The sequence below is a fragment of the Acipenser ruthenus genome, chromosome 23 (genome assembly GCF_902713425.1).
Source record: "Acipenser ruthenus chromosome 23, fAciRut3.2 maternal haplotype, whole genome shotgun sequence".
In the NCBI taxonomy this organism is placed as follows: Eukaryota; Metazoa; Chordata; class Actinopteri; order Acipenseriformes; family Acipenseridae; genus Acipenser; species Acipenser ruthenus.
This window is the reverse complement of record NC_081211.1, coordinates 5,120,962-5,137,857: the sequence shown is the minus strand read 5'-3', so window position 1 is coordinate 5,137,857 and position 16,896 is coordinate 5,120,962. Positions and strand designations below refer to the sequence as shown.

General features: G+C 40.1%; 2 protein-coding genes across 3 annotated transcripts; one reads left to right on the top strand and one right to left on the bottom strand.

The window, feature by feature from the left end:
- Positions 1–217: 217 nt before the first annotated feature.
- LOC117413447 (nuclear receptor subfamily 0 group B member 2-like) lies at positions 218–2,240 on the bottom strand. The gene is made up of 2 exons (XM_034022650.3): positions 1,576–2,240; positions 218–1,059 (listed from the first exon to the last, which is right to left on the bottom strand). Exons 1-2 carry the CDS (start codon positions 2,111–2,113, stop codon positions 818–820), a joined length of 780 nt encoding a protein of 259 aa, XP_033878541.3. The 5' UTR covers positions 2,114–2,240; the 3' UTR covers positions 218–817.
- Positions 2,241–4,875: 2,635 nt separating this feature from the next.
- On the top strand, positions 4,876–13,901 carry LOC117413063 (nuclear migration protein nudC-like). Of its 2 annotated transcripts, none has more exons than XM_034021798.3 (9): positions 4,876–5,091; positions 6,111–6,188; positions 7,696–7,914; positions 8,189–8,272; positions 8,552–8,665; positions 9,322–9,516; positions 9,774–9,857; positions 10,117–10,235; positions 13,575–13,901. In XM_034021798.3, the coding sequence occupies exons 1-9, from the start codon at positions 5,017–5,019 to the stop codon at positions 13,624–13,626; spliced, it is 1,020 nt and encodes a 339-aa protein (XP_033877689.1). In that variant the 5' UTR covers positions 4,876–5,016; the 3' UTR covers positions 13,627–13,901. The 2 variants fall into 2 exon arrangements, with proteins under 2 accessions (XP_033877689.1, XP_033877688.1); XM_034021797.3 differs by having other exon boundaries at positions 8,186–8,272.
- The last annotated feature ends 2,995 nt before the right edge of the window (positions 13,902–16,896 follow it).

Here is a 16,896-nt window from a genome sequence, read left to right as displayed (position 1 = left end):
ACATCACACTTACATTTCTGCACAGATCTGAAAATCTGATTTTTAAATTGTGATGGAACGTGGTATTAACATTTGATAGCGTCAGATTCTGGGGATAAACGGGCGTGTCTTTGTTTAAACATTCGTCCATTTATATCACACTTACATTTTTGCAGATATCAAGTGAAGCGCTTTAAGTTATTAGGAATATCAGACCGACACACACACACAGAGGAGTTTTTCGTTTAGTCTTTTAATGAAAAATAAAGGCTTTTCAAAGCATCTCGTATATATTTAAAATATAATTTAAAGACACACAAACAACATTTTGTACAACACAAATACTAACAAAACTCGACAAACGTCATTTCTTCCTAAGAGCCAGCACTAACAAACGAACTCGCCATCTTAGCCAATTGTGGATATTGCTCAATTTATGAACCCAGCCTGCATTGATCAATATACGTGCCTTGTATACAGCATAGCATACAGTAAATGTTTAATATGTGTCGCGTTTTTTATTTTTTACAGACACATATATTGTAATGAACTCACATAGGGACACTTTCATAGGAGTTAATATTTGGCTGATAATATGACATACTGGCTTGGTTATGGTTATCCACATGGGAGACGAGTCCACACAGTCTGTCTTTCTAGAGTTTCTGTCTCTCTCTGGTTTTCCTGCCGTGCCCCTGTCCTTCACACACGCTGGAGGCTACAGCTGCTTTGGAGTGCGACTCTTAACCAGCCTGACAGACTGTGCTCTGCACAGCTAGTGATAGCGAGAACGCAGACGGTAAACAGACTCCACGCATGGACCCCCGGTTCTGTTGGTTTATTTAGCGAGGAGCATTTCCGCCAGCAGTTCCAGTAAGTCCGCCTGGCCGATGACTGGCCTGAAGAACAGTTCAGTGATGAGTGCTGGTGGGGTGGTGTTCAAGGTGGAGGCGGTGAGCAGGATGCGAGCAAAGCGCCCCCTGTCTTCAGGGTGAAGAGGCACCAGGATCTCACGCAGGGCTCGCTGGGCTTCCTGCTGCAGACTGTCGATAAACACGGAGCTCCGGAGCCCGGGGACGTCTGCAGAGAACACAGGGACAAACACAAGAGGCGTTTAGTACTGCTGGAAGGAAGGGCCAACTGATGTGTATTTGAAAAGCGGTCTTTATAAATAAGCGGCCTTTATCTAGGTGCTTTATATAAAGACAGCCTGTTGATCATTTTGAAAAGGCCCCTTCTGTGGTTATTGTTCTCTACTAGTTTGACTATAGAAACATTCAACCAATCAGTTGGACAAAATTGTACTTTACATACCTTTAGTGGGATCATTGTAACACTGCCTACTAGTTATTTGTACTGTTGTGTTAGATTTGTTTTGTAAATATACCTTTAAATTAGATTCCTTTTAAAAGCCACAAACGTAATCTTTATTTAATAATAAATCCCCTAATCAAGTCAGGGAAGTCAGGTTCTTAATTATTAGTAAGCTGAGGAACCCGCTTTGAATATATTGTAAATATACACTGCGTACAATTCAAAGCTGATTATGTTTTAATTACAGTTAAGCTACAGATAAAGAAATAACCCCCTGCTCACCAGGATTGAAGAGCATGGCTCCTTTCAGATAGGCGTATTCTTTAGGACTGAGATCCAGGCTCCAGAACGTATTGAGGCAGCTTTTGAGTCTCTGTACTCCAGCCAGCGTGGGGTGCGCCCTGTCCGATTCCTCCCTCTGCCCGTTGAGGAGGATCCTCTTGAGCATGCTGGGGGCTGGCGAGTCGGTCACCTCGAAGCTCACCCCTTCCTGGGCCAGGCCCAGGATGAAGAGGGGGGCCCAGCCGCTCTGGAGCAGAGACAGCTGGTCCTTGTCAGGGAGCTGCTGGAAAGAAGGGAGGTTCTTCATGAAGCGGACGGTCCTCACCAGGACGTCGGACGCCACTTGACAGGTCTGGACGGGGGTCTTCAGGCAGACTGACCTCCGGACCTCGCAGTGGCAGTTGCGCTGCGATACGCTGTAGTTGTGGGAGTTGCTGTGGTTCTCTTTCTGGCTCAGGATGTTGTAAAGGATGGCGTTTGGCTGCCGCTCCCCGTTACTGGAGCATCGGCAGCCGCTGTACTCCTCAATGCAAGCCATGGTGCTTCTCTTCCAAGGACAGTAAATATCAAGTGCTTCTGACCTCCCTCTATCACTGTTAGAAATGTTCGCCGCTGCAATGGGGTCAGGATTTGTATGCTCTGGAGCGGCTGCCGTATGCACCTTTCTCCAGGCTCTGCTGCTCTATTTATAAAGGCTTTCCCCTGAGAGTAACATATCAACCTTGACCCCCGGCGAATAACATTCTCTCACTGAAAAACAAGCTGACCCTGGCCCGCCTGGCTGTGTAGATTCACTCCACGTGGAGCCAATGAAGCCTGACAGTCTGCTGGAGGGGGGACTTTCCTTATCTGCATGACCTCAGTCATTAACCCAACCTGTACCAAGCTACCAAGGCCTGGTGTGTAATCAAGAGCATGTCTATCACACCTCATGAGCTGGAAGCAGGCCAAAGCAAACTTCTGACAAATTACGCTCTCACATGGCCTTGAGGAGCAGTCTGGATAGATTTCTATATGTTTTTGTGATACTGAATATTGTAATGCGATTACTACTGCTATTGCTATTAATAATAGTAATTCGATTTTTTTTTTAAACGCCTTTGTGAGGCCGTGATTGGTTGACAGTGTTATAAAAATGTATTTATCTTTTTTATTGCAGTCGTACCTAGCACAGAAAGCTTCCCTGATAAAGGAAGTCATTTATTGTGAGTACTGGTACACAAAAAACAGGAACTGCCTTTCCTCTCTCCCCTCTCCTGCAGTGTGTCACTGATTACTCACTGCCTGTCTGGAGCAGAGTGCTGCTATACAGCGGCCTGTAATCCAGTGGCCTTGGTGCTTACTGGCTGGCCCACGGACGCAGATTCATCCCAGCAAACAGGTAGAAACTGAGGCTGTCAAATTAGCATCTTAAATGTTTTACCTTGTCCTTTTTATATTGAGTGCTGTCGTTGGCCGTCTGGTTGGGGAACCCCTGCTGTTGTCCACTGCAGTCCAGGCTATGGCTGTGAGTCCCTCAGTCTGTCTCCCAGATTCTGCAGCTCTGCTCTCAGAGACTTTATTAAACTAGAGGCACATGCCATGTGTAGCACACACTTTTGAGCCAATAGCCATTCGATATTCAATCACACTGATGAGCTGACAGTCCAGTTTGGAGTCAGTGTTAGATGTAAGGACACCAGCTACCTTGCCCCTAGCTTCTATGCCAAGCTGTGTGAGCCAAATAGGGATGCAATACTTGCTACAGTAGAGGGTTAGAAATGATACCCTCAGTCTCTGGTTTGGCTCTGCAGAAATGGATGTTTTTGATGTACTGGGTTTTTATAGAAGACACAGACAGAGCTGTTGTTTTTCATCAAGGGTTAATACAAACTTCCTAATACGTCACGGGAGAATATATTTTAAAACTGTATTAGGGCACGAAGCCATGTACGACTACTGAATTCTTTACGCTTGTGTGCTTTGTTCTAAAAATAGGCCAGACTTTGAACTGCACTAAACCCAACAGGACAGAAATCAATGCAACCTGTTCCAGATCACAGACTACTGTTTACCACATAAATGCTTTATTTATAATGGAAAAAAACACTGCACTGGTACCACTAGCGCAGGCATGCTGATGAGGAACGTTATAAACATACCCAGCAGGGATATAGATAACGTATTATAGGCCTAGTTACCTTGAAAAAGGTACGCTGTGTCATTATTACAGAATCACACAATGTACCATCAGCTCATCAGAGTGCACGTTTCACATGCTGTATATCAGCACGCAATCACAAAGCACCCCCATGCATTACGTCATCCGTACCATATTGAGCGTCTACCGGGCTTTATTCTCAATCAGGACAGCTGCTTTCAAAAAGCACACCTGATGCACTTCTCTGAATACCTTTCAACTGCAAAGTCAGTTAAAAAACGGAGACATCACAATCAGCCTCGTACCTCAGCCACTTAAGGCTCTTCTCTTCCCAGCCTTTAACCTGTTTCTAATGGAAATCACAATTGACTGAATAAAGACTGGTCACAAACAGAAAACAAGTGTAGCTTTCAGCCTCGGCCCGTTTAGTTCTGCTTGTGTCGATATTCCCTCCTACACAGATGTTTGCTGTCAATAGCTCAACACTATTGCATAGCAGCTGGTCCTGCATCACAGCAGTGGAGTTCAGAGGCCAAGATATTGCCTGGATATTTTCATAAATCTTACTTGTGCACTTAATTTGCTATATTGGTCTGTGTGCAGTTTTGAAAGAAACACATGTTATAGTGACTGTGTATTCTCATTTTAAAACCTGGTATCTTGTACCACAGACATTTGCAACCTATGCATTAATTTAATGTTGCCCTTCTTTGGTTGTTTCAGAGGAGTGGGGTTGCCCCCATTTCCTGTAATTAACAAAACCGTCTGCATTCCCTACCACCGACACCCTGCCATTGATACATGTGTAATATTATTCAGGAATTTGCAGGAATTTAAAATGAAAACACAATCTATTAATCTATCATTATTGATTTATTTATTAATTTATTTTGTGTTGTCACGCTGCAGTTCTCATCTGCAGCACTGACTCGCATATACACATACATATACAAACTATTCTTCAACGCTAGTCTTGAATCTTGAATCCAGAATATTCTACTCGCGCCCAAAGCTCTCTCTCAGCGCGGGCCTGCGAGCAGCACATGCGTCACCGTCAAAACCACAGGGCACCGCGGGCCTGCGTTTCGGCGTGTATTTTCATTGGTTTAAACGGCTGTCAACTTTGGTTGGAAGTCTCTGATTGGTTTATATTCGGTTTGTCGCGGTGTCGAGGCGGTGCTTGTTTCCAGGAAGTGACTCCGGTGTCAGCGTTGTGGGCTGGCAGTAGGTTCTGTAGTTACCGTTATCGGTGTTGTGTTTATAAGAATTAACACAGCCTTTTATTTATATATTTTGAAAGCATGGGTGAAGAGGAAGAAAAGTTTGACGGTATGCTGCTAGCAATGGCACAGCAACACGAAGGCGGAGTGCAGGAGGTAATACATAGCTGGAGCAGCGTGGGGGATGGGGAGCTAGCTGTTCATAATACATTAATTAAACAAACAGCCGGGTGTTAAAATGTGTAGGTTTTTTTTGTCCTACGTGATTACTCCCATTTGAGCTGTCTTATATGTAATCAAATCTAAAATACCGGTCTGTATGAAAACAATAATGCCCTCGTGCTAATCACAGCCACATTGTGGGAAACTATAAAAAGCAAGAATTGACAGGGGTGAAACTTACTGCATTATAGAAATTGAGTATGGTATTCATTGGAAGCACGAGTTATAAGAGTGAGGTATTTGTTTCCCAAGACAAATCGAACACACCTTCTTTTTTATTATTGTTTTTAATTGCATTCATAGTACGTATGAAATATTAATGCTATACCACTGTGCATGCCACCTGTTTATGAATTTGATTAGTCCCGTGTCACCATCTTGGCCGAGGGTCATACAATACTGCAGCACTGAAACAGTCCACTGAAACTGTATGGAAACGGCACTTCCATTACAGGCACTAGATGCAAGTCCAAAAATCTTAATGTGATCGTGGAGGCCTGAACCTTCAAAAGTATAAGCAGTCTACTTTATAGCAATGAACCCCCACCATTTTTAGAGGCCAAATCATCACACAAACATTTACATTTTGATCTGTCTATCTTGTCTATCTATATTCTGTATCGATGTCCTATAACAGTTTTTCTTTATAAGTGCCCATTAACAGGCCTTTATAGAAGGTTATTTAGTGTTTTTATATAATATTGATGAGGATACATCATTCAAAAGCAGTATTCATTGTAAGGGACACACACTTGAATGCCCTGCAGTAAACTACACAGCCTTGTAGCTCTTGCTTTTTCATGTCTGTGTTTGATATGCTTTGCTGATGGAAAAGCCTCCTTTCTACAACAGTCATCGTGTAGTATGCGTATAATTGTGAATGCAACAGAAACAAGATTATAGAGCAGTTCAGTAACGGGTGATTTGTTTTATCAATGTTTTTAATTTAATAGCTGGTCAACACTTTCTTCGGATTTCTGAGGCGCAAGACGGATTTTTTCACGGGTGCGAATGTGGGAGCCCCAGAAAAGGTAAGACGTTTTTGCTTTTCAGTCATGATTTTCATTTGACTGACACTGGCTTTCTAAACTGAACTGTGCCCATGCTTCTATTACCCAATCTCTGTAATATTACATTTAAACGCAATACATCTCCTGTGCTTTCCATGTGTGCAGAGTGATTATAAATCACTTGATCACGTTTAGAGCTTCGAAGGGGCTTTCCATACCATGTGCTTGCCAGTAGTTTAATAATAATGACTTATGAAATCCTCTTGAAACAAACATTATATTTTCATTGAAGGGCCCTGCTTTAGAAAACCAGTTGACCAGAAAGTCACACACAGCACCTTTTGAAAGATGGCATCCTTCAACTTGGCTAGGCATGTTTGAGGCATACCAGCTTTCACTGTTGTAATGGATGGTCTAGTTACACTTCTGAGTAGTCCCAGAGAGACCTGGAACTGACCCAACTTCTACAACTGGAGTCTTATAGACATCCCACTTTATTACTTTAGTGGGCATCCATTTGTATGTCATCAATTTTTGAGTAGTTTGTTGTTTCACTGTAGGTTAGATTATATACAGTCAATGCCCTGTTTTTTTTCTCTGTTATCCATCACGGTTCTTGTTTGTATTAAATGTCAGAAGCGTCGTTCGTTGACCCTCTTCTATTAGTTCACATGGCAAGTGTCCCTATCAAACCTTGGTTACATTTGAAAGTGCCAAAAAAGCAAGCGAAGGTTAACTGATCAAAACATGTTTTTCACCAGATCCGATGGCAACTGTGCATTGAACTTTGATCTGTGATCAACACGTACCACTTGTTGGGTATTTTGTTGTGTCCTGTGCCCTAGGAATCAGGTCTATTTGTTAATCTTTTCTCTCACTGCACTTATTTAAGTAGGGTGAGTAGCATTTATTCAAAGGTAGCAGCCACTGTCAGCCATATACATTTCTTTACCATTGTATTTGAAAGTCAGGGATGGAAATAAGACTTCCATTGCATAGCAGTTTGATCCATTCGGGGTTCTACTATGAGTTAATCTGACATCTGAGCTTGTTATCTGTACACTGTGGCTAATCAAACTCGAATTAAAACCTGAAATGGGTGAAACTGCTATGCAATAGGAGTCTTATTTCCATCCCTGGAAAATATATGCTTGTTATAAATTCAAGTATAAATAAAAAAAATTAACAGGCAAGGAACCAATATATCCGCAAGACAAAAAAAGGAACAGTTATACTTTTTTGGGTGCTTTAAAGATGTATACAATGAATACAATGCATTTTAAAATAAACGAATATTATAAACCAGTTATTTGGCAAGCATGTGGATCTGCCAGAGTGAATGGCCCACAATGAGATTTCCAAAATATCTCTTGAGCCCCTTAAAGCTACATTCTCCCACAATCATTTATACACATTTCAGTTAGACAGGCATGGACATGAGGTAGGAGGTTAACCGTTAACTTCATATTCCAAACCCAGCGTGAGTTGTTTTGATTTTTCTATCGCGTCTTCTGCTTTTTCTCCTCAGCTTGTCCACGAGTCATTTTCACACCACAACAAGCTAGCCCAGAAGGCACACAGGGAGAAGCTGGCGAAACAGGAGAAGGAGCATCGGGAGAAAACTGAGAGAGCTGCCAAGCTTGCCAAGGAAGAGGAGAGAAAGAAAAAGAAACCAGAAGAGAATGAGCCGAAAATCAAGGAGCTGACGGATGAGGAGGCAGAGAAGCTGCAGTCAGAGATTGACCAGGTAACAGGGAAAGAAAAGTACAGAAGAGCCTCGTTAATCCATGCCCCGCTAGTCCAAATTAACTGTATAATCCAAACCAGTGAATCACATTGAAGTGCATGCTGATAGCGTCTGTAGAAAGCAAACATAAACATTTCACACTTCAGAGTTTTGCATGTCTCTAGAGAACCACCAGTCGTGATGGAACTTGGGTTGTCGACATTGTCACAACTTACTGGGATTGTCTGAATTCAGATTATAAAGCTGTTAAAATGATTTTGTATGTTTCAAGCAGAAAAAAGTAGAGGAGAAAAAGAAGAATGAGAATGCCAGCATGAAAAAAACAGAAAATCCATCGAAAGAAACCGATGCCAAGGGGGTAAGGCGAGCAAATAGTCTGCATTCTTTCATTTCTTTGTTTTAAAGTGTCTAGGCTTTACCTTTTTACCCTGCTGTGTTAAATATTTAAAATCCATCAAATTAAGACTTCGTTTTGAGCTATTACCAATAGCCTTAAAATTACCTGTGTACAAAAGGTGCATGTTGTGTAAAAAAGATATTGATATTGATGGGTAATCATTTATATCTGGCTATACAGTATATATGGTATTAAAACAATATTGGGATTTGATTGAAACGTTTTCTGTGTTGCTTGCAGTCTGATTCAGAAGGGGAAGAAGATGAAAAAGATAAAGACAAGCTGAAGCCAAACTCTGGAAACGGTGCAGACCTGCCTAACTACAGGTGGACACAGACCCTCTCTGAAGTTGACGTAAGTTCTCACTTTTCATCACCTGGTGTGTAAACTTGAATTCAACCGCACTGTAAGGCTGTTTTGAGTCTGTATTCTATCGACCATGAAAAAACTGCCGCTGTTTACAGCGATAAGAGCATTTACAATTCTGTGTTTACCGTTTTATGAATCCTTTTTAGTGTTTTACTGCCCAAATGAAATGAATTAAAGGCATGTCTGTGTTTGCAGACTGCCATCAAGGTCGGTGAAGGAAGGTAAATTATTGCAGTAAAATTGTTATATGCTTACTGGAAGTAGTGTGGGTTTCTGAATGCCCGCAAGTAACCTTGCTGCTGGGAATTCGCAGTTCTTCAATTTCCACAGAACAGACTGGATCTTTGTCTTCTCCATCTAAACACAGTGTCCCCTATCTCCCCTTTCTTCAACACCAACCCCCCATCCCAATACTAACCAGACCCAAACTTCTTTATCTTCTGAGATCTGGCCAGGTCTGGCTCGAAGGTGGTAGAGTTTCAAAACATTCAAAAGAATTCACCCACATTTTATTTAATGAAGGGAATGCAGGTCATGGCAAACTCCTATTTGACTCCTCGTACACATTTCAGTGTGTTTCTGTCCTTGGCATTGGATATATTGTATGTTACCAGTAACGTACATGATTTTGTTTTCCACAGCTGTTGGTCCCTTTTGATGTCAGTTTTCGGTTAAAAGGTAAAGATGTAGGGGTGGATATCCAGAGGCGGACCCTGAAAGTGGGCTTAAAAGGGCACCCCCCAGTGATCGACTGTGACATGTACAACGAGGTGAAGGTGGAGGAGAGTTCCTGGCTCATCGAGGATGGGAAGATCATTACAGTACATTTAGAGAAGGTAGGACTGAAGGGGTAATATTCAACAAGGGGTTATATGATCTCATGGAGGATGCTGCTTTGCTGGTTAAACTATCCAAATACGTCAGGAATTTAATTAACAGAAACAACCCTGATATAAAAAATTTTAAAAAATCGAATGTGTGTGCTTCGGTGGTTTATTTATATCCACTTCAATCTTAGATAGCAGCAAATGGAGGATCTGTACATCTAATGGAGTTTAATAAGTCCAATCTAAAAACCCTTTTCTTTTTTCAGATTAATAAAATGGAGTGGTGGAGCAAGATAGTAACAACAGACCCTGAGCTTAACACAAAGAAGATTTGTCCTGAGAATTCAAAGGTACAGATTGTCTATATTCAAGAGTTAACTGTCCAGGGAAGATGACGTCAGAATTCAGTTTTTAGATGACTTAGTTATTCCTCTGCTGTGATTTAATAATATTTATTTTAAAAAGAGGCAAACTGCATCCCTCACATTTTCCACAGATAATAGCATCTCCACAAAAGTTCTAACAAAGTGTGTGGCGATTTGTTCATAGAGAAACAAGTGTATCATAGAATGACCCTCCCTCTCTTTATTGTTCCCTCTGTGTTCATAGCTGTCTGACCTGGACAATGAGACCCGCGGGATGGTGGAAAAGATGATGTATGACCAGAGACAGAAATCCATGGGTCTGCCAACCTCCGAAGAGCAGAAGAAACAAGACATCCTTCAAAAGTAAGGCACAAATTGCACTTTTCACAGGCAATACATAAGGTCAATGCTCCAGATTACAAGGATGGCAATAAGACTCCTATTGCATAGCAGTTTCACCCACTCCAGGTTTTAATAGAAGCTTTATTAACTGCAGTGTATAGGTAACAAGCTCAGGTGCGTCTTATTAAACTCCTAGAAAAAACAGGATTGGGTTAAACTGCTATGCAATGGGAGCTCTATTTCCATCCCTGGATTTGCTGTACTGGCTTGCCATACTCATAAAAATGAATTTTGCATGCAATTAAAATGTAGTGAATACTGAATATACATAACAATTCTGCTGCACAGCTACCCATGCAATCTGCTGTCATGTTTTCTTTCTTTACTGGGAACAAATGTGCTTAATCTTAAAAAGCTAACAATGAAGAGCACTGCCTAAAGGGATCCTATTTGTGTTGCACTGGCAGCACTGCACAATGCTCCACCTATTCTGTGAACAGTGTTACGTTATACCTTCCCCACCTCACTCCCTCATAATCAGCCTTGAATCCTCATTTCAGAAGCCATTCTTGCTTTAGAAAAAAACAAAACCCACATCCTCAGACCTACCATACAGTGTATAACACAGCACACAACACTGTGTGTCGCACACAGTCCCAATGTAGTATTTGATGTCTTGGCCAAATGCAGTGAAGTAGATGTAATTTCAACAAACTTCTTGAATGAAAACTCATTTTTGAAGTAGAAATGTGGCTGCTGAAACATTGCACCTTGTCTGTGAAGCTTGTGTGCATGTGTAACATGCTGTCAGCGGAAATTTATTATTATTTATTTATTTCTTAGCAGACGCCCTTATCCAGGGCGACTTACAATTGTTACAAGATATCACATTATTTTTACATACAATTACATTATTTTTACATACAGTTACCCATTTATACAGTTGAGTTTTTACTAGAGCAATCGTGGTAAAGTACCTTGCTCAAGGGTACAGCAGCAGTGTCCCCCACCTGGGATTGAACCCACGATCCTCCGGTCAAGAGTCCAGAGCCCTAACCACTACTCCACACTGCTGTGTCTCGCAGCTGTCATTTGAAGAATTTACAATTCTGTGTTTACATTTTATGGATTAGATTGGTGGTGTTTTTTATAACTACTGAATCCTTGTCAGCATTTTACTGTCCAAATGTAATGAATGCCCTTAAAGAGTAAGTAGCAGGGTTCTGAAAAATATAGTGTTACACGTCCTTGCGTGTTGCTACAACTGTTTAAATAACGTACCTGTCATTTCTTTTCATTGTTAACATCCTGACAACTTTTTACTCTTAGAACTTTAAAGTCTGTTTCAAAGCACTTTTCAAAATGGCTGCTCTAGTTGGCTTTTCAGTTCCGTACCACATCATGAATCGTTATTGCTGTGTTACCTGTTTGACAAAGTGGGCAATAATCCTTACACTGTCAGTGCACTAGAGCAGACATTTTGAAAAGAGCTTTGAAACAGACTTTAAAATTATAAGTGTAAAGGTGTCAGGATGTTAACGGTAAAAGAACAATTACAGGCACGTTATTTAAACAGTTGTAGCAACATGTGAGGACGTGTAATGCTGTATTTTTCAGAACTCTTTAAAGGCTTGTCTGTATTTACACACTGCCATCAAGGTCAGTGAAGGAAGGTAAATTATTGCAATAAAATTGTCATATACTTACTGTACCAAGTAGTGTGGGTTTGGTGAATGCTCATAAGTAACCTTGTTAGTAAAACTTAAGAGGCTTTAAGATCTCCTCTACAGATATGTGGTTATAGATTAGCATTTTGTAATATTGCATCAGCTGCCAGTTACAGCAATGCTGTAATGTTTTACTCCCTGTGGTTTGCTGAGTGATAAACTTCAGTGATAATGATTATATTTATCAAGGAAAGAGCAGCTTGAGACAGACACGGAGAACAGCAGCTTATCAATGATGGCAGTAGCTAAACTTCGTCCTTGATTCACTTTCTTAAGAGGAGTGACCCAATCCCAAGGTTATTTTTTTTTAAATGTCTATAGGCTAGGAACCCCAAAAATGATAAATTTCAGTCCTGTTTTTTCTGCGTTATTGCTGGATGAGTGTTTATTCTTGCAAATCCACCTTCGGGTCTTTATTTATTTATTACTATGTTTATCATAAATAGAAAATATTCTGCATATAATTGTATAATACATTATTTTTCCTATTTAACAAGGTATGTTTGTGGTCTTGCATAATTCATTGTTATAAGTGTTCTGTGCCAGTTACCATTAGCATGTTTGGTGATAACTGGCCTCCTTATTACCGGTAATAAGATGTGTTTGACATGTGTGTGCGTTCCTTTGTAAATGATATAGACAGAAACCTGGTGGCAGGTAGGACTGTATAAGGGTTGCTGAAGTTACCACAATAATTGAAGTAAGGAAAATTTCACAAAACAACCTGAAACTTGTGAGACAGATGGAACCAAGGCCCAGAAACCTATGAAATCCAGCTGGATCACAAGTTTCTAAAAGGGGTCAAATCCGTTACCACAATGCCTTAAGTACATTTCATGCAGAACAACCTTGTGAAAGAGTCCAAACTATTAAACGATTTGGATCACAAGTTTCTAAGTGGGTCAAATTTACCATAAACAACAAAAACTATCTGTTGGTGCCAGCTAACTCCACTTCTATTTTTTTTTTATTTTTAATCCATGTATTTCTGTCGGGTCTGTGTGTTTATTGACACTGATCATTATTGAACATTGCTTCATAGGACCTTGGTACTTTCTTGGTGTCGCTGCATAAGCAGTCTCTCTCTGTTGGCGCTTTCTAAAGAAAAAAATCAATATGCAGACCTTCTATTTAAAAAGGGTATCTCTCTGTGCATTTGTGTGAACAAGATTATAGAGTTATGCTTTGTGCTAACGTCCCTTGAGTAATGTTGTAAGGCACATTGTAACAGAAGTCTATAAAAACATACATTCTATTATGTTAGATACAAGATCTGCTTTGTACATTTTTGGGGATGTAAATTCACACTTGTGAGTGAAATGACCACAGCGCTCCATGAATGTTCATGGAGTATTCAGTTTTCATGACAAGTACAGTGTATAGAAAATGAATCATGTTTAAACCTAAATTAAACAGTAAAAATAGTGAACAGTGCAATTCGCCAAACCATTCTGTTGATGAATTTGAATGAATGCAGGATTCATTCCAAATGATATATGGTTTAAAAACAAAAACACCACTCTGCCCAGCATTAAATATGAACAAGCTATTGAATACCTAATATTTAACACTTGTGTGAACTGTAGTAAGTGTTCATATGCAAACCACCCACGTGTTGTGTTTCTGTTTGCAGGTTTATGGCACAGCACCCAGAAATGGATTTCTCCAAAGCCAAATTCAGCTGAGAAATGCCTGTCGATCTCTCAAACTGCCCTTTGGTGTTTAGCTGCCCTAAAGAAGACATGCAAGTATATAAATGTATTCAATCAGCTGGGATCCACAGACACAACAGTTAACTTATAGTTCAGTCCCAAAGGCTATCAATGAAACACTGTATCAATTTTGAATAAAACAAACAAAACTATTACAGCTGTTTTATTTTTGTTGTTGTTGTTATATCGGTTATACTGTTTGAGTTTGATTGATTTGTTTTTTCCAAATAAAACATTTTCAAACCTAATCTTTTAATATATAGTATATTGCATTATATTTATTGTGTAGTTCCCTTTCTGTGTAAGTATTTTTATATCTGTTTTCCTGTCAGATTTACAAAAGACTATACCATCATAAAGACAAGTTGAAGGCCAGGGAATTGTGTGAGTAAGAGTTCATTGATCCCTACATTATTGGCAATCTTTAACCCACCTAACAGACTTATTGACAAAGCCTGTGTTCAAGCACAAGGTTCCCAACCTTGCCTGCTTTTGGTTGTTCTTTTGTAATTAAGGGTTTGGGTGTTTTACAAGCATCTTTTATATGCTTGTAAAATGATTTGTCTGCAGAAGTTAAACTGGTACACTTTGGGATCTTTTAAGGTTGTGATATATAGTTATTTTTTTGACATCATTAAGTTTAAAGGTAAACCCTTAAAACTTCATTTCAAAAGTTGGAGCAAACTGTGCTCTCTCTCTCTCTCTCTCTCTCTCTCTCTCTCTCTCTCTCTCTCTCTCTAAAACGGCTTGAAAAAAATAACAACCTCTGATTGGTTAAACAGCATCACATGACTGTGCATATATATATATATATATATATATATATATATATATATATATATATATATATATATATATATATATATATATATATATATATATATATATATATATATAGCGTATACCATGGCTTGCATACTAATGAGCCTCTCCACACTGAATAAATCACTACGCACCACTACATTCTAAATTCCATGACAAACTGCCATTTTACTTGTTATTAGTTACAAAACCACTGCCAAAAATGAGTGACATGCCACCTATTTCCTTTAATATATTTGGAGATGAAAACTGATAACTGGTACAACACCAACTTGCTGAGTGAAGACAGCAGTCCACCTGTTTCTGTGTATGTGTATGTATTCATTTCAATAGTAGTGCAATACATGTTGATTTTGACTAAATGTTTTACCTGAGATGAGAACATTTTTAGTTTTGAACTCCTAGTAGGATCTAAAACTCAGCTTAAGAATCTCAATATAGCTGCCCTGAACCTCGGAAACTCTCTGCTGCTGCCTTCCCCCGCTGTACGAAGCCTTGGTGTACTTCTGGACAGCAACCTCTCCTTTGATGCCCACATCTCCTCCGTGGTCAAATCTTCCTTCTACCACCTTCAAAACATCTTCAAAGTCCGTCCCTACCTTTCCCTCCCGGATGTGGAGATACTCTGTCATGCATTTGTCTCTCAACTTGACTACTGCAACTCTCGCTATGGTGGTCTTCTGGCACGCGCCATAAACAGACCGCAGCTAGTTCAAAATGCCGCTGCTAGGATCCTTACCAGATGTAAAAACCGTGAGCACACCACCTCCTGTCTTGCCCAACTACACTGGCTACCTGTGAAGTTAAGGATTACTTTCAAAACTCTCCTGCTCACCTGCAATGCCCTTCATCACACAGGTCCTGAGTACCTCCTCAACCTGCTGACCCACTTTGTCCCATATGCATTGTTTTTTACTGTATCTTGTAAAGCGCTTTGTGATGGTGGTCCAGTATGAAAGGCGTTATATAAAATAAAGCTTGATTGATTGAAAGTTATTGGGAGTCATCTAAAATCTGAAAAATCCAAAGGATTAATAGAGGCACTGTGTGTCAGAATTTACAATTAAGACTTTACTAACACAAAATACTGTTTGTATCTACTGTCATTGAAAGGTCAAATTGACATTAAAACATTGGTATTTTGTACTGTTCTCTTAACAAAGAACCAAGCTGCAATTCAGAAACGAGATCTAATAAAGGTTAGCCACTGGAAAAAACTACTTTCCCACCACGCCCATCCTTTATTGCAAAGCCTTGACAATCCTGTCTATTGACCTCTGGGTTCACCCTGCGCAGCACTAAGGTTACCTCAGGTAAGATTAGTGCTGCGGGGAGGTGTCTGAATCCAGCCATGAGAGTTGGTATACTGTCTGTGACATGCAGATAAATTGCAAAGGCTTCAAGTTCATTAAGAGCCGTTGCCCTTTCTTTCCAGTGCTGTCACGTGAAATGATCTAGTGTCACCTTTCCTGACTCCTTAGTTAAAAATGCAATTCTATGACACTGAAACAAACTGGCATGATATTGTAGATGATATTTTAGTGTTGACTAGATGTGGGATACTGTCAATACCTCAAAGAGGCTTGTGACTTCCCTTTGAAAGCAGGAAGTATAAGGCAATAGACCTTTCCAATGTGATGTGTAATTTAAATGGACAGAGGAGAGAAAGGTTTGTGCTTTTGCAATAAATGGTTAGCTTCTAGTTCCCAAGCATATTTTTAGGATCCTCATTCAAATACGAGGGATCAATGGATGTAAACAGCTTCAGATCTAAATGACCCCAGTCTTTATATATTGCAATATTACCAATCCTGGCATTTGACCTTCTTTTAAAGCATGACGCCAATTTTTAGATCAATTGAATCGACCCCGTACTGATTTAAATAATTTTCTTGTAAGGATGTTTGCGTGTTTGTCTCTAGGAAGGCTTGTGACTCCTATCAAATACAAACGGCTTGCTGGATTGATTTGAATGCCTATGTCTTTATAACATGTATGTCATAAACATACACCCTCCTCCACGGCAGTAAATTCTAAATGAGCTATTAGTATAGCAACAATATGTGCAGAATTGTATTGAATAAGAATGAGCAAAGAAATGTTTAATCACAATTTGATGTGATTCACCACATATATATCAAAAATGACATACAGACACTTCCATATAACTTAAGCTACATAATGTCAACACTAAGATTCATGACAATGGGATAAGCGTCCCCCCTTGAAAACACACTGGCTGCTTATAAATCTACAAGCTCATGTGCAAGCATGATCTGCCGTGTCAGGAGGACACCCTGCTAGTTTGCATCGATCTGCACCTTATGTTGTCAGACCTCAAAGTCCGTTCTATGTTAAACATCTGAGTCGTTTTCATTAAAAAACACAGTCAGGGCCACTCAGTGTTACCCTAACCTGCAC

Bases quoted from the DNA above. Each gene is read 5' to 3' on its own strand.
- LOC117413447 (XM_034022650.3), bottom strand. From the start codon at position 2,113: ATGGCTTGCATTGAGGAGTACAGCGGCTGCCGATGCTCCAGTAACGGG. The intron at 1,060-1,575 runs GTGAGCAGGGGG...TGTTCTCTGCAG, and splicing joins AGCCATGCTCTTCAATCCTG to ACGTCCCCGGGCTCCGGAGC.
- LOC117413063 (XM_034021797.3), top strand. From the start codon at position 5,017: ATGGGTGAAGAGGAAGAAAAGTTTGACGGTATGCTGCTAGCAATGGCA. The intron at 5,092-6,110 runs GTAATACATAGC...TTAATTTAATAG, and splicing joins ACGAAGGCGGAGTGCAGGAG to CTGGTCAACACTTTCTTCGG. The intron at 9,517-9,773 runs GTAGGACTGAAG...TTCTTTTTTCAG, and splicing joins TTACAGTACATTTAGAGAAG to ATTAATAAAATGGAGTGGTG.